Source organism: Pectinophora gossypiella, chromosome 3 (assembly GCF_024362695.1).
Source record: "Pectinophora gossypiella chromosome 3, ilPecGoss1.1, whole genome shotgun sequence".
Taxonomy (NCBI): Eukaryota; Metazoa; Arthropoda; class Insecta; order Lepidoptera; family Gelechiidae; genus Pectinophora; species Pectinophora gossypiella.
In genome coordinates, this window is record NC_065406.1 from 10469862 (window position 1) to 10497491 (window position 27630).

The 27630-nt window shown below is 38.5% G+C and overlaps 3 protein-coding genes across 3 annotated transcripts; 2 read left to right on the forward strand and 1 right to left on the reverse strand.

The window, feature by feature from the left end:
* Positions 1–921: 921 nt before the first annotated feature.
* LOC126382016 (eukaryotic translation initiation factor 2A) lies at positions 922–15106 on the reverse strand. The gene is made up of 10 exons (XM_050031699.1): positions 14957–15106; positions 14612–14753; positions 14242–14457; positions 9032–9210; positions 8292–8446; positions 7681–7941; positions 4589–4764; positions 4052–4305; positions 3250–3434; positions 922–2435 (listed from the first exon to the last, which is right to left on the reverse strand). Exons 1-10 carry the CDS (start codon positions 14979–14981, stop codon positions 2310–2312), a joined length of 1719 nt encoding a protein of 572 aa, XP_049887656.1. The 5' UTR covers positions 14982–15106; the 3' UTR covers positions 922–2309.
* A 1198-nt stretch (positions 15107–16304) lies between these two features.
* On the forward strand, positions 16305–17436 carry LOC126382204 (armadillo repeat-containing protein 7). Its single transcript, XM_050031973.1, has 3 exons — positions 16305–16528; positions 16774–16944; positions 17036–17436. Exons 1-3 carry the CDS (start codon positions 16420–16422, stop codon positions 17284–17286), a joined length of 531 nt encoding a protein of 176 aa, XP_049887930.1. The 5' UTR covers positions 16305–16419; the 3' UTR covers positions 17287–17436.
* A 5464-nt stretch (positions 17437–22900) lies between these two features.
* LOC126381886 (follicle cell protein 3C-1) lies at positions 22901–26783 on the forward strand. The gene is made up of 4 exons (XM_050031443.1): positions 22901–22971; positions 23925–24066; positions 24620–24802; positions 25960–26783. The coding sequence occupies exons 2-4, from the start codon at positions 23938–23940 to the stop codon at positions 26131–26133; spliced, it is 486 nt and encodes a 161-aa protein (XP_049887400.1). The 5' UTR covers positions 22901–22971; positions 23925–23937; the 3' UTR covers positions 26134–26783.
* Positions 26784–27630: the final 847 nt, after the last annotated feature.

The window sequence follows — 27630 nt, forward strand, 5'->3', positions numbered from 1 at the left end:
CCAATATTAATAATCTAGAAGATATTTTTTATTTGAAATCAGAATATGAAACATTTATTCAACGTAATTATCATAGATTAACTTGTTGAAGATCAATTTAATGTTTTTGAATCTACGTCATTATCAAAGGTGTTATGGTTGAGGCAGTGGCGGATTTACCAGTAGGCTGAGTAGGCTGAAGCCTAGGGCGGCAGATTTTAGGGGGCGGCAAATTTGGCCCAATTTCTCTTTTGTCTTACAGAAGTAAAATAATAGATATTATATACACAAAGAAACAAGTGACAAGAGTTTATAACATTTTAGTAATGCACAGTATACTGAACATTCTTACGTCTGTACGGGCTTCAACCGAACATATTTTGCTAACTTTGCGCCGTGTTTTTGGTAGCGTTGTGCACTCGACTATAATTAGTATCGAATTTCAGAGGTCAGTAGGGGCGGCAAAATTTGAATAGCCTACTGGCGGCAAATTTGTAAATCCGCCACTGGGTTGAGGAGAAGAAATGACAAGAAACTGCAACAGCAATACATCTTTTAAATCAATGTAGTATACATTACAAGATATTTAATAACTAGAGAAACACAATTAATACCAGGCATTTTTGTAATTTAGGTAATCATTAATCTTATAATAAGCTTTTTTACATAAAGTAAGCTTCACATGAGCTTTAGGCCGGGTTTCCACTGACACGAAAATGGGCGGAGAAGAGCGGAAATGTGCGGATTTCACCAATCACAGCGTTCGAGAGAGCGAAAAACGAAGACGCTCTGTCACTCTCTCCCTCACGATGATTGGTCGATTCCTGCACATCTCCGCTCATCTCTGCACAGCTCCGCGTCAATGGAAACAACAAACTCAAAATACTAAGTTGGAGTTATTAAGGTTGTTGTAAAAAGTAAATTCTTAATAAAATACGGACGTGTTCATTATATCTTTATTAAAATTCTCGTTATATAATTTTATTTACACATCAACAGTTCATCAAACATGAAAAGTACACTGGACGCTTATAACAGCCAGTTATTATGAAGCCGATTCACATTGTACCTTGATAGAATTTTCAACAATAAAACATAATAACTACATAATATTTTTCGCGTTTTACATAAACAACACTCGCCGAGAGAAAATATACGCTTTATGCCGAGTAGACTTTACTTCTGTACATTATATTGGTGTTTTCACATCAGTTAACAAGCATGAAGTAAATAGGAAAATGGACGCAACATTTAACGCTTCTTTCTTAGTCCAACACATTGAAGATTTTGGTTGTATGGAGAAAGGCAGATTGTTTTTCACACGTATATTACACAATAGTCAAGCTATACTATTTATGCAAAATTATGATATTAAACTTGATCCAATGTAAATAAATAAATAATTACTTATAGCACAAAATCACGTAGTTTATCGACTTTAATGGATATGTTGTAAAGATATGCCAATGTTCCTCACTCGTTTTTCTATTGAATTTTACAGCCTATTATTTATTAGAAAAACGAGGTAAATAGTTATATAAACGTAAAAAATAAACTTGTGCCTTGTTGATAAAGCTTCAGTGTTGCCTCCATTCAACTATTACTCCTTAGCACACCCCAGACACTTCATAAAAACAACCTCGTTTTACACAGACACCACACATCGATGTTAAACTTAGCTCAGACGCTGCTGGGGAGCGGAGAATTGCCGTACTTTACGTAGCATTATTCCTTATTCTATATCCTTAGTAACATTAAAACAATCCACGTAACACATCTTCAAACTCTCTTAAAACAAATTTTCATTGACTTAAAAGTAAGATTAGGTAGCATAATCCTTACAAAACACATCGAGAGCAACTAATGCAATAAATATACGTAAGTATTCTATCCTTACACAAAGCTATGCAAGATCTCGGTATCATTAAACAATAGGTTAGTAAATGCATGATTCACGTGTCTGTACTCTGTGTTAACAGCTTAGAATTCAATGAATTATTTACTTATGAATTATATTGATGAATATTTTCTCAACTAGGTATAGGAGTTATTTTTTTGTAATTGGTAACACTTTTACAACTTGAACAATCACAACAATACTATGAAAGATAACATTTTTCTTAACGTCACAGTTATAAAGTTTAATTTTCCATAAGCTTTCATTTTCTATGAGCACTCTTGGGACACTCCTGTTATGCGCACTGTGCAAAATCGCAAGAACTTCACCATGCCAGAAGCAAGTCTTTTACACTGGTAAAACACATTGAATTCTAACCTGTTTTTTTTTGACATGAATAGATCAATACTTTATTCGGTTAGTATATCGACCATCATAACTTGAGCTGCGCGAGTTCCGCGAGCAGTGTCTTCTCGCTGTCAATCTTGGCTAGCTGGTTCAGTTCCAGCTGCTTACCGGCCGCCTTCTGCGCCTTCAGCTTGTCTATGTCGCTTAGTTTCTGAAAGAAGCGATACAATATGATAGTGACATAATGAGAACAAATATTATCAGAAACCACTTTTAACACCAGACTACCTCAATGCCCAATAATGGTTCGATATTACATACATATCGATAGAAAATGAAAAATGTTTCTTTTACCTTAAAACTACTGCTGGATTGGGGTCTCCATATAAGCGACACGGCATGTTTTAGCGGTCTCGCTCTTCCATTATAACACATATGCAATGGACCAATCTCTTAGCTATAGGAAGTGTTTCGTAATATTCAATTTACGATTTTCAATATTATGTCTATATAATCAGGCTTTACACTTTCAAACTCCTTGCATTCATCAAACGAACACTATTAAGATATTATTTATTTTATTTTTTTTATTTATGTATATTAAGAAACAAACGGTCATTTACATGAAAGTATTACATTATGGTAATTAGTTTAGACCTATAGTTTCCTTAATTAATTATAATTAACAACAATGTGGTCTGTAACTTAAATTACTTACTACTTCCATTTTAATTTATCTAGGGTAGTTTACTTTAATAAAAAATAATAAACATACAATAACAAAAGATTAAAGAACAAACAATATGGATGATTCCAAGGTCAAAGATAAACATTAAAGATGCAGATTATGAAGTAGTCTTTCAATACCGTCGCTCATCAATATTTCTCCATAATTACAATCATCGGTAGTGGGAGCAGAAAAATTAATGTTTCCAAACGTTTCAAGCACCAGCTCGAGCAGAAAGAGTCTACCTCGTATCTCGACTGTTATGTAAGTATCGAATGAGATTAGTTGTTAAGATTACCTTATTAAGATTCTTAATCTTTTTATCCTTCTCCGGGTCCCCGGTGGAGACGAAGGCGGCGCGCGCCGCGGCGGGCGCGGGGGGCGAGGCGGGGGACGCGTCCCCGCGCTCGCGCTCCTCCGCCTTGCGGGCCTTGCGGGCCTCGCGCTTCTCTTTCTGCTTTATTGCCTGCTTCGACGGCGCCGCTGGAAGGAACAATGGGTTATACGCACAAAAGAAAATATGCAAGAGGACAAACTACACTAACGGCACTCTATGATGGCTGTCGTTTGTGCCACAAGTGTACTTTATTGTGTTAAAACAGCCACCATAACGCGCAGCTAGTTAAGTCAAACGAGATACTTTTTACGAAACGTCAAAACGAATTTGTGTAGAAATATACAGGTATGACGTCATCAATAAACGTGGTCCAATATCGTACATTTTGTTGTACAATTCTTATCGTAAATCAAAATTAATTTACGAAATTGATTTTTAATGATTGTATTTCTTTTGGACCCAGTCGTCTAACCTATTGTGTGTGGGTCGACACACGCCGCGGATGGCGGGAGTTTTATAACAATAAGAAATGACGCAATCCCATTTATTTGACCCAGAATATATTCATGAAAGAAACTATTAAACCTGAAAATGACTATTGATATATCCCTTATACTTCTTCAACAAGATCTCATACTGTATGAGACATACCTAACATATACTATACTCAGTCACAACACTTGTGCTAGTAAACGAGTATCTCCGGCTCTGTATCTTGTAATTTAATTTATTACATTTATTTATATTGTGGGTTTTAACTTACCATTAGGCGTTTCTCCGGGCCGATGTGGCTTCTCATGCTCATGTAGTGTGAAGGTAGAGGGTTTGTTCCTAGCGCCGGGCGGTCGGTATGCGCCCACAGGCTTCGGCGCCGCGTCCTGTATACCTCGGGGCGGAGTCCGAGACAGCTCGCTCTTAGGGTACTGCCCCGGCTGCCAGCTGATCGCTAGCAATTGCTCCTTCTCCTCGCATTGGCGCTTGTGCATCAGTACGCCCGTGTAGTGCCAGAGTTTGTAGCTGGAAATTGAAAGATTATTTTTTAGTGAAAATTTTTAAAATATATGAAATACTAAACTTATTATTGTCGGTAGGTCAGTGTAAAAAAATTAAGACATAAGTAAACAAGGTTAATCTCGCACTATACCAAAGCAAAATTACATGTATTTAACAATATTTCTATTCCGCGAAAAGAACTTGCTTTGCGATCACCAAGACACGCGGTGACTATACCATTTCTCTTTTCTTATCTATATAGTTCGGCAATGAAATAATAATTTATTATTTAATGTATTGTACTCACCCGTTACCAACAGTGAGCCTGGGGTACGTGGTAGCGGTGAGGAAGGTCTCGCCGCGAGGGTCCCACTGCAGCAGCGTGGTGTCGGGGGCCGAGCAAGCGCCCAGCTTCTTGTACCCTCGTACATCCCACACCTCGATGTGACCAGTCGCTATGTTGCCGAAACCGCCAAGTAGCACATGTGCGGACGAGTTAAGGGTTTTTTGTAGTATTTTCCGATCTATATCTCATCACCACTAATTTAACCACGCTCTTGTCCGTGTAGCATTCTCTATGCTACTTTTTAGGGAAAAATAGAGCAGTGGTTTCGGGCTGTATGTATAGGTCAGTAATTGCTTTATAAGCTGTATTCAAACTAGAACACTCTACAGAAGAATAGGTTCCATTGTCATCAGAGAATTAAACCTTCGACGTAAAAGTTATATCTTTTAGCCGACTAGAGCCTGGAGTCTTCATACATACATACATAAACTCACGCCTATTTCCCACCGGGGTAAGCAGAGACTATAGAATTCCATTTGCTTCGATCCTGACACACTTCTCTTGCTTCCTCCACATTCATCAATCGCTTCATACACGCACGCCGGTTCAGAGTAGATCGTATTGAACCTTTTCTAAGGACATCTCCAATTTGGTCATCATAAGTCCTTCTCGGTCTTCCTCTGCCAGCCCTACCATCAACTTTCGCTTTATATACCGCTTTTGCAATCCTATTATCCTTCATCCGCTCTACGTGTCCAAACCAACCTAACATTCCCTTCTCAATCCTAGTCACTATATCGTCTTTTACACCACATCTCTGTCTTATCACACTGTTTCTCACTCTATCACTCAACTTCACACCGCAGATGCTACGCAAAGACCTCATTTCTACGGCATTGATCCTACTTTCATGCTTCTTCTGCCATACCCAACATTCACTACCGTACTTCAGCGTAGGGACAAGCACTGCATTGTGAACAGCCATCCTCGCATCTTGCGAGATACATTGGCTACTAACAACTGCGTGCATTGCCCCATTCACTGAATTACCCAATCTCACTCTCCTTTCTATATCTTCATCACATTTACCATCCCTTGTAAACATAGTACCCAAATACACAAATTCATTCACTTGTTCTACCATTTCATTCCCAATCATAATTCTACACTCAGACACATTTTCTTCTCTTTCCATCACCAAAACTTTCGTCTTATTAACATTCACTCTCATACCCTTCTTTTGTAATTCATCTACCATTAGAGATACCATGTACTGAAGATCCTCCGCCGATGATGCTACAAGAACTTGATCATCAGCATACAGGAGGCACTTCAGAAGCAACTCCCCCATTCTTACCCCACTCACAGATTCTTTCAATTCATTCAGACAACTATCCATGAATAAATTAAACAGCCATGGTGACGCCACGCATCCCTGCCTGACACCAACAGAGATGTCGAACCAGGAAGACAGAGCGCCATTAACTCTGACACACGCACTAGAACCCTTATACAAAGACTTCAGTGCGCGTATCAGGTTGCCGTCCAACCCATACTCGGATAGTACACACCACAGTTCATCTCTCACCACTCTATCATAGGCCTTCTCTAAATCTATAAAGGCACAGAATACCTTCTGATGAACTGCCAGTTGTTTTTCGGCGATGCATCGAAGAGAGAAGACCTGATCCATGCATCCCATACCTCTTCTAAATCCCGCTTGTACGTTCCAAATTTTCTCCTCTGTTTCTTTCATCACACGTTCAATCAGTACTTTCGCATACAGTTTACCAACGACACTGAGAAGGCTAATGCCACGGTAGTTCTTGCACTCTTGCTGTGAACCCTTGCCCTTAAACAACGGCACAATAACCGCCCTACACCAATCACTTGGCACAAGACCGGACGCCCAGCATTTATTGAAGAGCAAGTACAGCATGCTCACCACCGTGCCCCCGCCGTATTTCAGCATCTCCGGTGAAATCCTATCATATCCTGCAGCCTTTCCAACCTTCATACTTTTTAAACCTTTCATGATTTCTTCCACACTAATGACACTTTCATTCGCATTTCTGCCATTTACACACGTCGGTACCCTATCGTTCTCTCCTCTATTGCTCATCTCACCTTCGAGTAAACTCTGAAAGTAACGCTTCCAACATTCCAATACCTGATTTTCGTCCTGTAACAAACTTCCACTTTCATCCCTAATCGTCTCAAATTTCATACTATCCGACGCCCCACGGGCCTTTCTTACTTGTTTCCAGAACAACTTCACATTATTGTGAAAATTCCTCGTGAAACTCCTGTTGTACTTCTCTTTCATTTCCTTCTTCTTCCGTTCTACACATTCCTTTACTTTTCGTTTAGCACTGTCATACTCCTTTTTCATACGCTCTCTCTCGTTTTTCATACTCGCCCTACTTAGGTTTTGCCTTGATTTGAGGGCTATGCAATCCAACCACACTTTCCTTTTCTTATCCACTAGCGCTTTCACCTCATCGTCCCACCAATTATCCGGCCTTCCACCCTTCTTTCTTTTACTAGTTCCACATACTTCCACAGCCACCTCATTCATATCTTCCTTAAACATTCTCCACAGATCTTCTAAAGTCATATCTTTCGCATCATCATCTATCGCTTTAGCCCATTTATTATCCAGCCTTTCATTATAATTACTTATTACATAATCATCTTGCAAATTCTCAACTTTTATACGTTCAAGTTCAGTTCTGGACACTCGCGGGCGATGTCGCCAACGCTGGAACAGACCCCTAAACCGGGTTACCACTAAGTAGTGATCTGTGCTCACACCAGATCCACGGTATGCTCTCGTGTCCACAACCTTACTACGCAATCTTTCGTCTACTATCACAAAATCTATTATACTTCTCTGTTCATTCCTCTGTCTTGTATACAAGTGAATCTTCTTGTGTCTGAACATAGTGTTAGTCACAAGAAGATTTCTCTCTAAACATACATCTAACAAACATAATCCATTTTCATTCACTCTGACATCACCATACTGTCCCAAAACTTTCTCAAATCCATCACGACTCACACCTACCCAACCAGTTGGAGTCTTCAATAATACTACATACATAGAAAAGGATATGATTCCCCTCTGGCGGGAAGTAGATGGCGTTCCACGCGCCGGTTCCAAATTCAAATAGCGGGTCGCACTTCGCGTTGAATATCGTCGCCTTGGCAGGCGCGTGGCCATACACCGCTACCCACTCATTCCAATTGCCCGGGTTCCACGCGATCGCGTGAATGGGGCCCTCCTTGCTGAACGTCATGTTTCCCGCGTTTCCCTTCACGTCGCCGTATGACAGAGACTGTTTGCCGTAGTATGAGCCGCCTGTTTTGTCTACCTGTACATTGAGTGAGGTTTGAGAATTTCTGTAAGTATAATAAAACTGGTCCAAATAACATTATTTTGTGTTTTTCTTCTTTTTTTATTTATATCCAAGACAAATGGACATTCTTTGAGATCATTTTTTTGAATCATTGTTTAAATAGTTTGTGTAAAATTATCTTTTCCAAAGATTCTATTAGTAAAAAAAAATCTATTGATTTTACAGTGAAAGTTTAAAATTCTTTTATCCTAAAACCCCTTTCTGCTGTAAAGAAATTGGGGCTGGCTAAACAATAAGTTGCTCAGATATATACATATACATATTTGTATTATATTGCGAATGTAATAAAATAACTGAATACAAACTTCAGTCTGCGTGAGCGCGAAGACGTTGGTGCCGCGGCGGTTCCAGTGGAAGGTGGCCTTGTCGGCCTGGAAGGAGGAGCGGCTGACCACGGCCGCGCCCTCCTCGAACGAAGGATACTTGTACACCCGCCAGAACGACGGCTGACCCGACTTGCCTGCCGAATTACAATCAACACACAATTATTTACAAGCAAAAAACAAATTTACAAATAAAAGACCTCATTGAATGTGTTGCATCAGACTCAGAATCATTTATTCAACGTAATTATCATAGTAAACTTGTTGAAGGTCAATTTAACATTTTTGAATCTACATCATTTCGCAAGGTGTTATGGCTGAGGACAAATGACAAGAAACTGCACCAGCAACAAATCTTTTAAATCAATGTAGGTATACATAACAAGTTATTTAATAACTGGAGAAACATTTTTAATACCAGGTAAAGATAAAGATCCTAAAAAGCCATCAAGGTAAAGAAAGAACCAAAAAAGCTAGCAGTGTTCCACTTTTAAATTTTATAAATGTATAACTTGAGCCGCTATTCTTCAATTAAAAAGTTAAATTTCTCTTTTCCAAGCTTTTATGCTTTTAAAAAATGTTATCTGTAATTCTGTACCCAAAAAGTGGCTGCGAGTTGTCATACTTGTGGTGTAGCTTATTTCATTAGATTCAATATAGCAACTCTTGCAGATACCCTAAAAGATTATCTAGTATCAATATGTATTAAATGAGTTACATACCTAATGTAAATATGGAGAAGTAGTAATTAGGAGCTGCACTGGGGGATACACTGAATGCCTTCAGCTTCTCCATCTGCACATTCTTCACATATCTGTCAAACTTGCAATCCTCGTAGATGTAGATCGTGCCATTCACTAGCATGGCACATAATTTCTCATCTGATGTCCATTTTGGTTCCCTATATGGAACAAAACAATTTTAAAAATTCAGATGAAAAAAGGTGACATACCTATTTTTTATCAGTAGGGTTTAATATAATTTGTAATTATATCCTCCGCCGTTATTCGAAGCCTTGTAGACATATTTTGAGATAGCATTCCTGTTTCACGACTGTGGCAACACCTTGATACACGTAGTTTCCGCCCCTACCCGCCGTTTACCCCCACCATGTTCACCAGGCAGGTAAGGGTTTAGCTATGATGTGTCTTCATTGGCGTTTTTGAATTCGCGCTGTGCACACCTGTCTTAAAGGAAACGCTGCTAGTGTTCGGTTGTTATATATAATATTACGTAGTTTCATTATATATATTCTTATTTAAATTTTTTAGTATTATATTTTGTTCTAAATGGCGGATAGTGATAGTTCGTCCAGTTATTCCGGCACTTCTGAGCAATCGGAAGAGCCGGAATCCCGTCCACGTGTCTCGGAAAGGAAGAGGAAGCGAGCCTCTAAGGATGCAGGCTCTAAGCGGCGGAAAACCGAAGAAGGTAAGGCAATTGAACGCCTTACCCAACAAGTAAGTGAATTGCAAAATTTTATTTACTATTCTCATATGTATCAGGCTGATAATGAAGTGGACCCATCTGTGCCTGTCGGACAGGTGTCTTCGAAGGAGAAAGATAATGTTTTCGGCCTAGAGCTCGTTACTAATCTGAAAGATCCGAAGGTCCCTGGTACATCCTCAGAACATTTGAGTTTGCTTCAGTCCTTGCAACATTTTCAATCTACTGATTGGAAAAATGTTAGGTACTATGATACTTTGAAATCTTACAACTCTCAGCCTGGCTTTGTTGAATTGGAGGTTAACGACGAAATTAAATCATTCGACCGCCCGGGTAGTCTTAATTCGGCGGAAAGATTTATGGCTGCATTGACACATGGTCTAATTATGCAAAATGAGGCAATGCAACAGGGCTTTTCTCAACTATTAGAGTGGTTTTCTGGCACCGACCTAGTCGATGCAAGTTCCTTATTAGAGAAAATTCAAGAAATATTTTCAGGCAACTATCAAAAAATTTCTCATGATTGTTTACAAATGGTTTGTGGGCGCCGTGCCGATTTAATAGAACAAAGACGCGATTTATTGTTGACAAATGTAAAGGACAAGTTTCAAAAAACAATAATTAACAAAATACCCCCATCACATGAACATCTTTTTGACAAAGAAGCTTTTACCAATTCTATTAAAAATTCTGGAGGTATTAGTAAAGTTTTTATTGCTCAAAAACCAAATTTTACTGATAAAAGAATACTGCCGGGAGCTCAGGCTACGCAAGTACCTAGCTCCAGCGGCCAACAAATGACGGCTCGCTCCTGGGCACCGTCTATGAATTATAGATTTGCGCCCCATCAGGGCATAATTAGACAGTTTTTCCCTGCTTATACTACTAACATGAGTGAGCAGTCCTTTCGTCCCGCGTTCCGGCCACGTTGGACAGGGACTCAACAGGCACAGCCCAGTCAAAAACAACAAGGTCCGCGCTTCTCTAGAACCGGACAAACATGTAACTTGCGCCCCAGATTTGCCAATAACCAAAGGAAATTCTGACTTCCACACGGGGTTTCGGGGGGGATGTTTAGAGGATTGTGTTCCAATTTGGCGTACTATGGGAGCTTCAGAAACTCTGTTAAATATAATATCAGGTTACCGAATCCCCTTTCAAAGCAAACCACCTCTGGTGTCGGTGGCAGACTTAATCAACCGATTTCAGACTCCTCCGTCGCCGGAGATGGATCGTATAATACACAGCCTTTTGGAACAACGGGTTCTCGAGATAGCCCCCGGGACCCCAAGTTTTATATCCAATATGTTTTTAATCCCCAAACACGACGGGTCTTTTCGGCCGATTTTCAATTTAAAAAGATTAAACGAGTACCTGAAGGTGAGCAAATTTCGACTGATCTCTGTCAATCGAATTCCAGATTTTTTGCAACCAAAAGACTGGATGATAAAATTAGATTTGACGCAGGCATATTACCACGTCCCGATAGCGGAATCACATCGCTGCTTTCTACGTCTGTTATACAAAGGTCAGCTACTACAGATGACCTGTTTACCTTTCGGGCTAGCCACAGCACCAAAGGTATTTGCGTCGCTGACAAATTGGACAGCCGAGATTTTTCGAGAAAAGGGTATTCGAGTAGTGGTATTTCTAGACGACTACCTCATAGTCTCGCAGAGCAAATCTCTTCTTCTAGACCAGAGAGATTTGGTAACTCGAACGTTGCAGAGTTTAGGTTGGGAAGTCAACTTCGACAAATCGATTCTTACTCCTCAGAGATCAATAGAATATTTGGGCTTGCAATGGGATCCTTGGCAGAATCGAAAGTTTCTTCCAGAGACGAAAATTCAAAAGATAAGGGACGTTGCTACCAGCATCTTACTGCACAAGGCGGCGACTCTGAAGGAGCTCCAAAGGATTGTAGGTCTTTTGAACTTAGCTCGGCTAGTTGTGCCGCTAGGTCGTCTCAATTTTCGTCACTTGCTTCGCCACGTCAATGTCCTTCTTCGTCTTCCAGAAGGTATCAGTTACCCTTTACTTCCTCAAACTCTAACAGAGTTGAAGTGGTGGACGTTACATTGCACGGAAACGACAGACCTTCATCCTCCTCAGAAGATGAATTTTCTTACAACAGACGCTTCGATGACGGGCTGGGGGGCAGAACTCAACGGTCAGCTTCTATGCGGGGATTGGACAGCAGAAGAAGGGCGTCTTCACTCGAACCACAAAGAAATGTTGACTATACTGAAATGTTTGTCAGGTTACGGTCATTCTCTGAGTCATTCATCTCTTCTGTTACAGTCGGACAACAAAGCAGTAGTGGCTCACCTGAAAAACGAAGGAGGGAACAAATCGAAACGGTTAATGGACCTGACTTATCATATTTTTCAGATTCTTTACAAACATCACATTCATGTTCTACCGTATCACATCCCCGGGAAGTACAACACGATTGCCGATCGGCTGTCTCGTCAGTCAACAATTTCCGAATGGCACCTGCTACCAGAAGTAACGCAAGTAGTAGTCGCAAAATGGGGCACTCCGGAAGTGGATCTGTTTGCTTCGAAGACAGCTCACATTGTTCCAAGGTACGTAACGTTGGATCAGCGGGACTCGTCAGCTTGGGCACACAATGCCTTTTCCCTCGAGTGGTCGTTCAACATAGCATGGGTCTTTCCTCCCCCGAATTTGATCCCCCGAGTGCTGATGCATTTAAATCGAGCTGTAGGGATTTATCTAATCGTTGCCCCAAGGTGGCCTCAGTCATTCTGGAGAGCGGACCTCAAGGCGCGGGCAATAGCACCACCTTTTACAATTCACAGACTGGAGAAGGTACTGGTGGATACCTCGACCGGCCGTCCTCCTCCCAAGATCCAGGATCTAGCGCTGGAGGTATGGAAATGTGGGGGTGGTCGGAAGCTGTAACTTCGTGGTCTGATGCGCAAAAACTGCTTTTATCAAGAGGGTGGAGAGCTTCCACGATAAATACGTATCGACCTGCATGGCGAAGGTGGGTTCAATGGTGCGCTGTATCAGATGTTTGTGTTACCAACCCATCGGGGAGTGATTTAGCTAAATTCTTAGCGGATTTGCATCTAAAAGAAAAGTTGTCCCATAAAAGTATATTGTTGCATAAATCGGTTGTTTCTCAATTATGTAACGCGACTAACGAGACACGTCTTAGTTCAAATATTCTTGTAAAGCAAATCTTAAAATCTATTTCTTTGCAAAAACCTAAACAAAATTCAAAAAATGTATGGGACTCTCAAGTGTTAGAAAACTGGTTATTAAACAGTACGATTAACAATGACAATCTCTTTGAAGTGTCTCGCAGATGTGCAATCTTGTTACTACTTTGTTCGGGTCGTAGAATCCATGATTTAACGTTATTGAGTGTAGCCCCGGATGCCTGTATTATATCCAGAGATAGCGTGGTGTTCTGGCCGAAGTTCGGGTCGAAAACTGATTCTGAATCATATATTCAATCAGGTTGGAAGCTTTTAAGCAATCAGCAATATCCTAATCTTGATCCAGTCGCTTGGGTAACTAGACTGATTGAGTTAGGAAAACAGAGACGTCTGGCATGTTCGACTGAAAGCTTATTTGTTACTGCTTGTGGAATAGAAAGGCCGGCCAGTAGAACTATTATAGCAGGTTGGGTAAAGTCTATTCTTAAAGAAGCTGGTATAGACGCGACGCCAGGTAGTGTTCGATCTGCTGTAGCCTCCCGCAGTTGGTTGGATAATGAATCTTTGGACGTCATCATGTCCAGAGCAAATTGGAGGTCTGGAAACACTTTTAAAAGATTTTACAGAAAAGAGATTCAAGGTGGGACACGTGGACGGGCAGTACATCATTCCATTAGTTCATTATTTGAAGCTATTTGAAGTTTTTGTTTGAGTATTCTTTACTATATATAATTTTCTTATACGTAAACCTATAATTCTATATTGTAGTTTTGTATTCATACTTTATGTATATTTATTACTTATTAATATAAAAAACATTAATATAATATAATCAAAATTAATATTATTATGTCACATTGGCGTTTAGTTCACCAGGCGATAACAAACAGTGTCTCAAAATATGTCTACAAGGCTTCGAATAACGGCGGAGGATATAATAAGGGCGTTTTACCTACCATTAAAACGCAGATTATATCCGGAGCCTTATTCGAAGCCTTGCTTCAAGACCTGCCTGGTGGGAGAAAATTTTATCTTATATAATATGTATTTTATATATTTAATTAAAATTATATTTTGAGCCCGCAATGAAGACACATCATAGCTAAACCCTTACCTGCCTGGTGAACATGGTGGGGGTAAACGGCGGGTAGGGGCGGAAACTACGTGTATCAAGGTGTTGCCACAGTCGTGAAACAGGAATGCTATCTCAAAATATGTCTACAAGGCTTCGAATAAGGCTCCGGATATAATCTGCGTTTTAATGGTAGGTAAAACGCCCTTATTTTCTTAATCCTTACCATCCAGTTTGATATTTTTGTACAAATGATCCAACTTTCTCTCCATTGGTTGACTTCAGTATGTGTAAATTGGGTTTGCCTTGCGGGTCATCCTTGGTCATAGCGAACATCTCCCATACCATGAAGTAGTTGTCCAATGGGGAGAACAACATGTCTTTGATGTTGCCCTCCACAGTTGTTGTCACCGACCAATCTGAACATCGTACTACCTCCGCTCTAAAATGTAAATATTGAATTTATGTTTTTTATACAAAATATTTATTTGAAATAATACTGTAAAATGCTTTGATTTGTTGTGTTGAATTACTTTATTAGCTCTAGTGTGACCAGCAACAAATTAATTAATTATAATTAAATTACTATTACATACTTCTTATCTGTTCTGTAAGCAAGATAAGTGCCCTTAGGACTGTATATAATGCCGCGGATGTTTGTAGTCTTTTCATCTCGTAGTGTTTTTTCAGCATATGGTTCCACAGGCTCCACCAAAAATATGTTCTTGTTGGTAAGACCTGAAAGTTAAACACATCGTATTTATCATGTTGTATATAAAGTAGCTCTACATAATCTTCAAAAGATTAAAATATGAGCTTTTATCAGTAATGAGCTTAAAAGTCAAGGCCGGAGGACCGTATAAATAACTAACCTAACTACTATAATAGACCCATGCCGACAAAACGCAGTAAGCAATGTAAATGAAAAAGATCCAACTTACCACTAATATATGGAAGAGTACTCATTGTGAATTAATGCGTTATTTACTTCAATAGAAATCAGAAATTGAGCATTTTTTTAAAAATTAAGTTGTACGAATACGAAGGCTCGAAATTGATATCTCGTTTTTCATGAGGAAAACAATACCATAATATAAGTAATACATCACCACTATTGCTGAAATTACATACCGCCTGAATGCGAATCTAGGTGGTGGTATAATATTATAGTAGTTTTTTTTTTTTTTTTGTTTTTGTTTTCCCCGAAGGGTAAGGCAAAGGGAACTATGCCCATACAGCCATGTCTGACGTATTTTTTTTCTTGATGATTAATGAAATGATGAAAGGTGATGATGATGAAACCTAAGCCCCCACCCTCGGAGTAGACTCTTACTCCGAACCCCAAACGAATTAACTCAAAAGTCCGCATAAACTTTTGAGTTATGAAGCGGCTTCCTGACACGAAGCGAAAATAGGCAGATACACTTTGTTTATTGAATACTCCAATATAATAACACTCGCGAATGTCTTCCGACTAACTTAATGCGATCATTAACCACAAAACACCACTTCGTATTAATTATTTAGATCATTCAATGAAGAAAGCAACTGTCCCGTTCCCGTTTCCCGCCAAAAAGCCAAATATTATAGTAGATCACAGAAGCTGTCACTTTTCGGTGACGTTGTTGATTTTTTTTTTTTTTTTGTTTTGGTTTTCCCCGAAGGGTAAGGCAAAGGGAACTATGCCCATACAGCCATATCTGACGTATTTTTTTTCTTGATGATTAATGAAATGATGAAAGATGATGATGATGAAACCTAAGCCCCCACCCTCGGAGTAGACTCCTACTCCGAACCCCAAACGAATTAACTCAAAAGTCCGCATAAACTTTTGAGTTATGAAGCGGCTTCCCAGCACGAAGCGAAAATAGGCAGATACACTTTGTTTATTGAATACTCCAATATAATAACACTCGCGAATGTCTTCCGACTAACTTAATGCGATCATTAACCACAAAGCACCACTTCGTATTAATTATTTAGATTACTCAATGAAGAAAGCAACTGTCCCGTTCCCGTTTCCCGCCGAAAAGCCTGACGTTGTTGAACAAAAATAGCTGTTCGTTTCATAATTAATTTTATTCACGCACTGCTTTTATTATAGTGCACATACGTTTGCATTTCTTGTAGTTTTTTAAATGTATTTTAAAGTATATTTAAACTGTTTTCATATTTTTTAAAATTATGTTCAGATTGATTTAAGTGTTATATTCTCCAAACCAATAAAAATAACAACAGTGACGTTAGTCAAACGAACAGGTATGAAAAAAAAAAACAAAAGGTAAAAAAATTAAGATGGCGATGTTGTTTTTCGCGTGATTTTCTGAAGGCGCGTTATCAAAATAACAATTGGAATTCTTTGCTATTATAATTGAAAGGGTAATTTGTTAGTGTTTTAATATCAATGTTCAGCAATAAATCTCAACTGCGGAAACGGACCCCTGAAAATGGAACAGACAGAGAAAGTTTCCTGTCGCTTTTAGTGGATGAATACCTGAACACTACTTCTTTTGGTAATTTAATTTGTTATTTTCTTATATGAAACAGGAGTGTTTGAGGGCAATAAAGTTGCCATGAGTGTTGAATCTTCCACTTTTTATCCTATCCTTATTCGTATGTATGTTCTATAGAATAACAAAGTGTGCCTTTCATACAAAGAAAATCCTTCAAAGAATAGACCTTCACCTCAAAAGCTCTTCAATCATGCAAATGCTAATGGGTTTCGTAACCTTACTGTTACAATAATTTCTGTTTACAGATGCTAAATGCCAGGTTTTAGCTAATTTGGCTAATTTTGCATACGACCCAATAAACTACGGCTACATAAGGAATGTTGGTGTTCTGGACATATTCCTTTATGTCCTGAAAAAGGAGACAAATCTAAAGTTGTTGCATTTTGCCTGTGCTGGCATCTGCAATTTGTGTATAGGTAAGATATTTTTATCTATTTCTATGCCAATAAATAATCTCTTTCTAGGATCTTGATCAACTGATGAATTCTGATTTTTCTAAAATTTCAGATCCTTTGAATTCGGAGTACATTTTGACTCATGCTGGATTGAAGCCGTTGCTGGGACTGCTCAAGTGTGAACAAACCGATACAGTGTGTGATACAATTACGGCACTACTTTACTTGTACAATCAAAAAACAAAATCGCAAATTACTACACCTGAAGTTGTACAAATAATGCAAGAATTCACTAAATCAAATGATAAGAGACTTGTCAATTTGGCTACTGTATTTTTGCAAGATGTATGTAACTCAGACTGAGTGAGTCAAGTTAAAAAATAAGAGCTCAGAAAAAAACAGTCAAAATGAATAAAATGCTGTCAAACAGATTCCCATACATTGCTATGAATAATAAGAACTATCAAAAAATATGTAAGATCCACACGACAACATTTAGCAATACACCTTTTAAAGCTGGAGATAAAATCCGGATACAGAAGACATTGACCCAAAAGGATTTGGATGCATTTTCTAATCTTACCAGTGATCACAATCATTTGCACAAAAATAATGGAAACAAGAGGCCAATAGTGCATGGGGCCCTGCTAAACGGGCTGGTGGCAGGGCTCATCGGAACACACCTGCCAGGGCCCGGAACTGTTCTGGTTTCTCAAACTATGAAGTTCCCCAACAAGTGTTTTGTGGGAGAGAAACTTACCATCAGTGTAGAACTGGTGGATGTGAGAAAAATTCTCAAAGTGAAGTTTTTTTGTATAGTTGAGGAGGAAAAGAAGGTTGTGTTTGAAGGAGAGGCTAAACTCATGTTAGCCAAAGATTCATAGAGATGTCAAATGTTATTCAAAATTATCTTTAATGCATAAAATTCTTTAACAATGCTTGTAAAAGTTTAATAAAGCAGATTCTGCATTTATTAAAAGTTTTATAGAGATTTGATAACTTACAATATAATCTTTTTATTGATCTATTATAGATTTAAGAAAGATGTGATTTGTACTTGTGTGCCAATCAGATATAAATAATAATAACTAATGATATTTGTTACAAAGTACAATTTAGTTGTAACTAGGTTTAATTACAAAATGTGAATATTTTGAACTTCTATTATATATGGCACAAATTGTCTTGAGAAATCTGTCCATTAATTGTCCATTACTGAACAAGTTATAGTCAATAACTAATTAAGACTGATAGCCTCTAGTTCGTCCTGTTCTTCAGGAATGTCGTCCATACAACTGCACCTCTTCTGACCCCTACGCAAGTTTATATAAAATCCCAATTTTATAAAGTTATACATAATAATGTTATATTTTGTGTAAATATGTTTTGTAGGCATAGCAGTGCTTCATTTTATAAATGTAAATTATGATGGCATAAAATGTTTAAAGATTAGCAGTGATTGCTATTTTTATTGGCAAAAATCAGTCGTAATATGAGCCATGTTATGAATTGTATCATTTTCTTCACTCAAATACTGATTTTGTGGACAAGAAAATGTTATGGTTGTTTATACTGTTATAATTGTATGTTTTATATTTAGTTAGGGTATTTATTTTTTAAGTAAGTCTTTGTTACTGGTTGCTATTTATTTTACTTTTATTGTCAAACTACACTTGAGATTAATTTTGTAATCAGAATGCTTGTTTCTGGTAAAACCAGAATACCAAACTAAAAATAATTGCCTAGATAATAAGCATGAATCATCATTGTTTTGCGAAAATTCGTGTTATCATCTTTTTGTGTTTTGGATTCTACACTACAAAGTATATTTGGGTAAAAAGTTTCAAATTTTATTTACCATAAAGGTAATTTATTATTATACTGAGTACCGATCTAAGTCACCCCTATCCATATGTATCGTGTTGCTATACTGTATGCTAGATTCAGGTTTCACTTAGCAATTATTTTTTCTACTGTATTTTTGTTTGTTTGCATGTTTTGTACCATGATATTATTTCATCTTAAGTGTTATGACATGCCTGGTTTCGTTTCAATTAAAATCTTGCTTGTTTCAACCCTTTCTTTTTCATTATCGACACTATATCGAAGTTCAAAGTCTGTTAGATAAGTATCTTAAGCTTTTCTTTTTTATCCCTAAAGTTAATAATGACCCCGATTCCTGCAGACACCGCCTAATTTTATTTTAAGTTATATCCGTCATTTTCATATCCGTCGAAAAGGGAAAGGGACGGATGATTCACAGCTCTTAATTTTAGGAAGAATGAGTAAATTAATGAATAACCCGGCCGAATCAAAAGGTACGTCGCTGGTATGCAATCCGTTTGACGTGCTGTCTACTTAACTGTGTCGGGTTATTGACGGATGTAAAATTTTTAGACGGTTGGTTTAAATTTGTGCTTAAAATTGGCGTGTGTTCCATAAATTTTATACTTGTCGATTACCCGTCCCTTTCCTTTTCGGCGGATAAGAAAATGACAGATATAACTTAAAATAAAATTTGATGGTATTTACAGGAATTAGCACCAACGAGTACAAGCTAGACGGCATTGCAGTACTGTTATTGTAAAAGTTAGTTATAGCGTATTCCCTCGTGGTAATTTCATTTTTTGTGGCCAACATATTTTTTAAGTAATGTGGTAGTTTAGTTATATAAGTACTTGGTGCATTTTGTAACGGGAAACGAGCGGGAAACTCATCAATTCAGGATAAAGAACGAAATAGGCTAGTTTCCAACTAGTCAAATCAGTTACTTTTTACTAAACGTCAAAACACGAAATTACTACGGAATTTGTATGAAAACGCAGCCTGTGACGTCATAGAAAAACGTGACAAAATGACGCACTTATTAAGTATCACATTTTTCTTTATTAACATTCTTAAATAAGTTAAGTAAATAGAAAAGAGAAAACGGTTTTTGTCGCCTTTAGATCTATCTTTATTTAGTAAGCAAAATTTCATAATTTATCTTTTACTTAGGAAAGTACCCAATTGTATTCGATTAATTTACACTTTGGGGCGGAAGGAAAAAATAACTAGGTAGTTATTTATCATACTAGACCGAAGAAGGAAAAGGACTTGTCCTACCAGTAGACCACGATTTTCTAAAGTTTTTTTTTTTTACTTTGCCAATACGTGCACACTGTACGGTAGATTACAGATTTATCACGAGCATAGGTAGATGTAGTAGGCAAGCTAGAGATAGATCGCTTCAGTAGAATTAATAAGGCTGTGGTTATCATAGTATATTGAGTCCTACAAATATAGGTAGGTACGTATTAAATGCGAGAATATAAGAACAATTTTTTGACAACCTTAGAACAATAATGATAATGTACAAGGGAAAATAAAGCATTATTACACACATATAACGTAAGTGACAGTCTTGTTTTCTTTTCCCCTAAAATAAGCCCCAAACGATAATGCACACAAAGCATTGATAACGGAACATTTAAATACTTGAATGGTTGTGAATGTCATTATTTTACCACCCCTAACAAAAAATATAGGACGCAGATAAGATAAATGCGCAGTTCATTTTAACAACTGCATATTTTCTTATCAAAACTATGCATACACACACATAAATCCACGCCTGTAATCCCTAAGGACTGAGACGGGTAATCAGTAAAACAATTTGTAGCCGCTTTTGATGACAAGTTCCAAAATGGACGTGTACTGATGATGGGTAGATGTTGGGCTATTTTACGGAAATAAAATTTTTTAACTCTACCCTCAGTGGCAGCCCTAGCAAAATATTTAGGTAGTGCGAGACCTCAAAGTGGCACCCCTAAACCCCTTAAAATAAAAAATGTTGTTAACGGCCACCCGGTATGAGCAATCTATGCCGATGAAGTTAGCTTGCGACCTTGAACCAGTCTTGGTTGATTTTGGCGCGCCCCCCCTATTTCGGCGCCCGTTGCGGTGGCACACCCCGCACCGCCGGCCACCACTGCCTACCCTGGATGCAAATTCGGCGACTCTAATAGGTCACGTTAAAAAAAACTAAAGTAGGTAGTTACAATCCAGTTCGTTTCAGTGTGCTTACTGATTGGATGAAACACAGGAATTCATATACGTCCCTCAGTCATGCACGGAGAGACACGCCAGAAACGCGAAGAATCCGCTTATCTCAATGATGTGTTTCTATGTAATACACTTCTCATCAAAAAAATCGAAACACCTTGCAAGTTTACGTTTTGTCAGGATTATCAGAAAAATGTGTACATTTAGGAATAAATGTTAAATGTCGTTTAATAGTGAGTAATATGAGCTTATCAAATCTTAATGTTAATGTTCTAAATTTAAATGAATTTTTCATAGGTTTCGTATTTTGTTAAATGAGTCATTTTTATTCCGTATGGAGTATAAAGGAAATGGATAAAACAACACACGTAAATGAAAAAAAAAGCTAAAAAACGTTTATTTAATAACTTGTATTCCCTCCCCGAGCTCTAATTACTGCTTCCATACGGTTCTTCATCGATCGGATGAGAGTCACGATCACATGCTGTGGTATATTGTCCCATTCCTCTTGGATTGCATCTTGCAGCTGGCTAAGTGTTTCTGGGGCAGGATCTCTTGCTCGAATTCGTCTCTTTAATTCATCCCACAGATGTTCAATGGGATTCATGTCCGGGCTTCTTGCTGGCCATTCCATAATAGAGATATCGACTTCGTTAAGATAATCTCGTACGATGCCCGCGGTGTGAGCCCTAGCATTGTCGTGCATGAATATGAAGCCGTTGCCAATAAAATGTGCATAGGGCATCACATGAGGCTCGAGACACTCTTCGACGTACCGATGACAGTTTAGTGCAGGCAGACATGGCCCAGACACGAAAGCAAGCTCTGTCTTACCGTCGGCGCTGATTCCTCCCCAAACCGTCCACGAACCGCCACCATAGCTGACCTTTTGTCTTCAATGCAGCATTGTGCATAGCGTTCTCCGTCTCTTCTGTAGACCTTATTCCTTCCGTCGTTACCATACAGCATAATTTTACACTCATCAGAAAAGAGAACTTTGCCCCACTGTAGGTATGACCAATTTAGGTGCTCACATGCAAAGTTAAGGCGCGCTCTTCGATGGTCTGCAGTTAATTTCGGCCCATTTGCTAGCTTATGCGGTACCAGTCCACGATCCTTCAACCTTCTTCTAATTGTAGAGTCACTTACAGCCACCCTTCGTACAACACGAAGCCGCTGCTGCAGTTGAAAAGCGTTAAGGCGTCGATTTCTTAAAGAAGTTGTTACAATAAATCGATCATCTCGCTCAGAAGTGACCCGATTCCTGCCAGAGCCTGAACGGCGCGTGAACAAACCAGTCTCCCGATAACGTTTATAGACTCTATGAACAGATGACAGGCTTAGATGCAGTCTTGCAGCCACAACACGCTGACTAAGGCCAGAATCCAGCAATGCCACAACTTGGGCGGCTTCTGTGGGCGAAGTATCCATACGTTTTAGAAAAAAAACCTTTTTTCAGACGTCCCAAAGTCACAGTATTGAAATAAAAAACAAAAAGTTTAAGGATAGGCGCCAATTTTTAGTTTTTAAACGCTAAATGTACTCCAACCCTAAACACACATTTGTCTCAAAACAGTGATTCATTTCGTTTATAAGATAAACAAATGAAATTCTAATTTTGAATTTAGAATTTTCGCTTATTACTGTAATGGCCAAACTGCCAGCTATACATTTATGTATTTTTTTTCATCGTATGAATTCTTTTTTGTGTTAAATTCGGACAGAAACAATGAAAACGGAAGTGTTTCGATTTTTTTGATGAGAAGTGTATAATGATTTTCTTCACATCACGTGCGGTGGCCGTATTTGGCTCTCAGGCGCACGTTTCGCTTTCCACCGAAATGCTGATGTTGCTGTATTGGAGAATTCTTGGAATCTCCACGTCTTTGCGTCCTTAGACGGGCTTATAATAATAGTAGTGCATAAGTTATTCACATTTTCTAATCGACGTAGGTGAAGCTATGTGAGGTGTTGGTGACAGTGGGAATACTCTCATATACAGAGGTAAGTCATTTTATGTTATAAATCAACATTGGTGGTTGTCTTGAAGAGATCGCTTTTAGCGGGAAAGCTGCCTTTACCCACTTTAGTTTTAAGTCCTTTTGATTATCCTTATAATTTCGTGAATAATAACTTGTTTTTATCTACCTACCTATACCAATAATTGTGTAAACATTCAGGTTTCTGTAGGTATAAAATAGGAACAAATTTCCAAGTGGACTTTGGCTATTGCGGTAAGTAGTAAGTACCTCTAAGTCCGTCCCTGTAAAGTAAGTCTTGTAACTAGAAAACACCCAATTCTCGTCCCTGAGTTTCATTCTGGGTATATACTTTGGTAGGTATGTATGGAACTGAAAATAATAAAAAAAAAACATTAACATTTTCATCTCTTGTAACTAGAAAACACCCAATTCTCGTCCCTGAGTTTCATTCTGGGTATATACTTTGGTAGGTATGTATGGAACTGAAAATAATAAAAAAAAACATTAACATTTTCATGAATTTTCTGACAGCAAATTCCGCTTGATATCAACTCAGAATCATGATCTGAATCATTCCTAATACTTATATGGCTATCTGTACGTACTTGTACGGGGTGTAAGTGACATAGTTACGAATACTAAGGGAAATGATTCAGCCGATTACTCTGAGTTGTCAAGTGGAATTTTTCATCGCAAAAGTATAGAATTGAAAATAATTTAAATAAACACACGAAAAATCATGAGTTTTGCGGCGGATAATTCCATTTGATATTTAACTCAGAATCATGATCTGGATTATCTGCTTTAGTATTCGTTACGATGTTGCTAACACCTGTTTACTTATTTTATCCACATCGATCAAGTGATCTAGGCGTGAAAAGGATTTTTGTTCTTTTCGCATACCAGTACTGTACCTACTAGTATGCGTAAAAATCTGTACGATAGCAAAAATATTAACATTCATATTTATAACAGGTGGGTATCGTGAATGGACGCGATGCGCGGACTGGCGTGGTATGTGTTGGTGGCGGCGTGTCTGCTGGCGGGGGCGGAGGCGCGCAGGAAGCTCAAGAGGGAAGACACCGAGAGCCTCAAGACAATCGAGGAGACTGACGACGTTGAGGATCTGGATGAAGATGGCGTAAGGACTTGTGATTCTTGTATCTTGACGCTAGGATTTTTAGACTCGAAGGTTTTGGAAAAACATTCTGGTAAGTTCGATATATCGTCCCATGCAGAGGCGACTGTCGACGACTAACACTTCAGGACCCTGATACCGATCCCGCTGGCGTGGTTAACGTTCCCTATCGGCTCACTAGGGTCGATTGATTCTTTTAAATATACCTAAAATCCTCTCAGACGACGGCGACGCCCTGGATCGAGGTCACTGCAATTCTATCTATGTCCCTACGGGGATAGGTTTGTCTGCGACCTAGTGACCCCTGACAAAAGCTGGATTCGCTCCTGCTGCCATCTCCAAGTCACATCAAAAAACAACCAAGCGGGACTGTGCTTACGTATATGAGCTATTGGAGTGTTCATTTTGTACCTAAATAGGTACGTATCATAGCTACCGCTAATTGAATAGACATCTCGCCGGTATGCAGCGCTGGACGTGAAATGTTCTGTTTATACACCCGGATAATATGATAATATCTTGTATGTTCCAGGAGGTAGAACCGTGTCAATGCGCGGTGTTCATGTCGCAGCAGGTGGGCCTGAAGGGTGGGCGGCGAGGGCGCCCACGTGGGCAGCCGCAGGGCGAGCCCGTGGTCACATACGACCACGACGAGCCCAGCCTGCCATGTGGCGCCATTGGTCTCAAACACTGTATTAACAAGTGTGTAGACGTGGTATGTATAGATCGTCTTGGTTTTATTGTTTTTTTTTTGTTCTAGTCTGCAGTACTTACACACACTACACAGATGCAGTATGTGCCGCCTTGATCACGAGTATTCGAGCGAGACGGACGGTCTGTGCGCGCTCCCTTACTATAATTACTTCTTTTTAGCGCCTGACAGCTGTCAACATAGACTTCTTTCATAATTTTCAAACGGGGAAGTGTAATCACTGCTAGTATCGGCGCGGGGCGAAGAGCATCTCTTCTATATATGTATACGTATTGTTTATTATATAAGTAGGTGGTAAAGTATGGAATAGCCACAACAGGCTACTTGATAATCTATTCAAAAGAGATACTTTTTACGAAATGTCAAAACGAAAGTTTTGTTTAGAGTTTGTATGGAATTACTGTCCTGTGACGTCATCAATAAAAGCGATCAAACGTCGTACTGATTGTTACTTAATTCATAAAAAAAATTCGAAAATAGACCGAAAAGTCATGTCATTTTAGACAATGATTTTTGTACACTGACTTCTATTTCCAGATTAGCTTTTTATAATTTATCTTTGACCCAGTCAAATACCCAATAGGTCCAAGTTCCATATACAGAGTCCGGTGATAAGGGGAGACCTGTATCCATAGGACCATAAAGTTAGTAAGTCTATATACTTCCCCCTCGGCAGGAAGTTGTTCCTTAAAAATAATAAATAGGATAAATTATCCTCTATAGAACTGACTGATCCCATTTTTTCCTTATTACTTTTTTCCGTTTTCAGTGTTATCTCTTTGCCTACGTACAGACTGTTATAGAGATAAAAATCCCGGAAATATTATTTTTTCACTCGAAAGGCATCCTAATTTTTATAGTATGAGCTCAAAGGAGGGCTCCTTTCCAAACAAAACCAAATTTTCTTGACATTTGTTTGTTCCGAGAACTTGTAGCTTGTAGCCTAACCTTTGCAGTATTGCAGATGTTTAATTATGATTCGAATATTCTGCATGTATCTAGGTAGATACTAAACACCTCTTTTTAGTGTAAGGAGCAACGGCCTCCTCGGGCTCCATAAAACCTTAATACCGTCAGTCTGAAAAAGTCCGTACCTACCTAGGTACCAACTTACTTTAGTTCTATCCTACACGTAAATCTGATCCACATTTTCTTCCTAGATCTTGAAGTACGTGCCGCGCGCGGGCCCGGTGATCTGCGGCGCAGTCGAGCGCGACGTGCATCGCGAGCGCGCGTTCCTTTTCGTGCGCAACTGCGAGAGAGACTGGACGCCCACTAACTTCTCTGCTGGCAAAGAGTTTTGCTGCACCGACGGGAAACACCACAAGTGCTAGATGGAACGTTATTAATTCTAAATTTAAATATTTAAACGTGGTTAAACTGTTCCAAAAGTCATGTTTCAAAATCTCGAGGGATGGGTCGAAAAGGGTTGCTAACTAGGGTTGTCAACAAAGTATTGACTAAATGACTAAGTCGGCAGCGACTGGAAGGTTGCTGCTGTTTTATATACTTAGCTACTTAACATTATATATTTTTTATATGAGTAATTCCGAAGATAACATTGTATCTTCTAGGACAAATTAGAAAGATGCAATAGAAAAGAAAATAGTGTAAGTAGGTAGAGCAGATTCCAAAAAACTATTATGTATGTACATAGTTTCTCATGAAGTGCGTAGGTATACTTTTTATTTTTTTTACGAGTATAATAATTATTTTTATTGAGATTAAGGACGCAAACATCACATTTATAAATAGTTACTTGTCGTTACCAGATTACAAGTGCAGTCGCTAACAAAAGTTCTCAACCGCTTTTAATTCTTACGGTAATTGTTATAAGTTCTAAAAGTGTTTGATACTTTCGTAAATTACTAGTATTTTACTTTCTTCGCTGACAGTTAGTAACAGGGTAGTAAATCCTAGAATAGAACAAACTGTAATAAATGTTTATTTTGGTGAATCACTAGAAATAGTTTCAACTAAGTTATTGCGCTATAAATAAACACTTACTACTACGAATATTCCATCATGGATTGATTCACAACACATTATTTATGTAAAACTATTGTAATAAATGCATTATTTTATATTTTTCAATAAATTTATATTTTAATGAATATCTACTTAATATATTTTTTTTAATATTTAAGGGTACAAGAGGCTAATGGGAAACAGGCTAAATTAAAAGTTTGATAAGTTTCACTTAAGAGTTTGCAGGTGGAATAAGTTTGGTTCTTGAGATCTCATCTAGAACGTCACAAAGTTACAATATACGTAAGTACCTCAGCGTACCCCGCTGAAGAACATTGGCGTGAGCTTAGTATTGTTGATAATATAATATATTATAGGTACCTATAGTTCTATTTTATTTTTTTATTTATAAAGATCTTTTGGACACGTGGAGCGGATGAAGGATAATAGGATTATGAAAGCGGTAAGTATATAGGGCGTAGGTTGTTGGTAGGCGAAGACCTATAAGGACGTACCTACATTGACCAAATTGGGAATGGCCTTAAAAAGGTTTAGTCATCATCCCCCTAGCATTATCCCGTTCTTCACAGGGTCCGCTTACCTAACTTGACGATTTGACAGGTCCGGATTTTCATAGAATCGATTGCCTTTGACCTTCCAACTCAGGAGGGAAAACCAGCCCAATAGAAGTTAGGCCACATACCTCCAAATATGCATTTTTCGGGAATGTGGATTTCGTCACGATGTTTTCGTTCACCTTAAAAAAGGTTTAGTATTATCGATAAAATGGAATTCCATTTTCTCTGCTTACCTCGGTGGGAAATAGGCGTGAGTTCATATGTGTTCTCTTTAAACGGATTATG

Bases quoted from the DNA above. Each gene is read 5' to 3' on its own strand.
- LOC126381886 (XM_050031443.1), top strand. From the start codon at position 23,938: ATGGACGCGATGCGCGGACTGGCGTGGTATGTGTTGGTGGCGGCGTGT. The intron at 24,067-24,619 runs GTTGAGGATCTG...TGTATGTTCCAG, and splicing joins CAATCGAGGAGACTGACGAC to GAGGTAGAACCGTGTCAATG. The intron at 24,803-25,959 runs GTATGTATAGAT...TTTTCTTCCTAG, and splicing joins TTAACAAGTGTGTAGACGTG to ATCTTGAAGTACGTGCCGCG.
- LOC126382204 (XM_050031973.1), top strand. From the start codon at position 16,420: ATGTTCAGCAATAAATCTCAACTGCGGAAACGGACCCCTGAAAATGGA. The intron at 16,529-16,773 runs GTAATTTAATTT...TTCTGTTTACAG, and splicing joins CCTGAACACTACTTCTTTTG to ATGCTAAATGCCAGGTTTTA. The intron at 16,945-17,035 runs GTAAGATATTTT...CTAAAATTTCAG, and splicing joins CATCTGCAATTTGTGTATAG to ATCCTTTGAATTCGGAGTAC.
- LOC126382016 (XM_050031699.1), bottom strand. From the start codon at position 14,981: ATGAGTACTCTTCCATATATTAGTG. The intron at 14,754-14,956 runs GTAAGTTGGATC...TTTAACTTTCAG, and splicing joins TACTCTTCCATATATTAGTG to GTCTTACCAACAAGAACATA. The intron at 4,306-4,588 runs GTGAGTACAATA...TTCAATTTCCAG, and splicing joins AGGCTCACTGTTGGTAACGG to CTACAAACTCTGGCACTACA.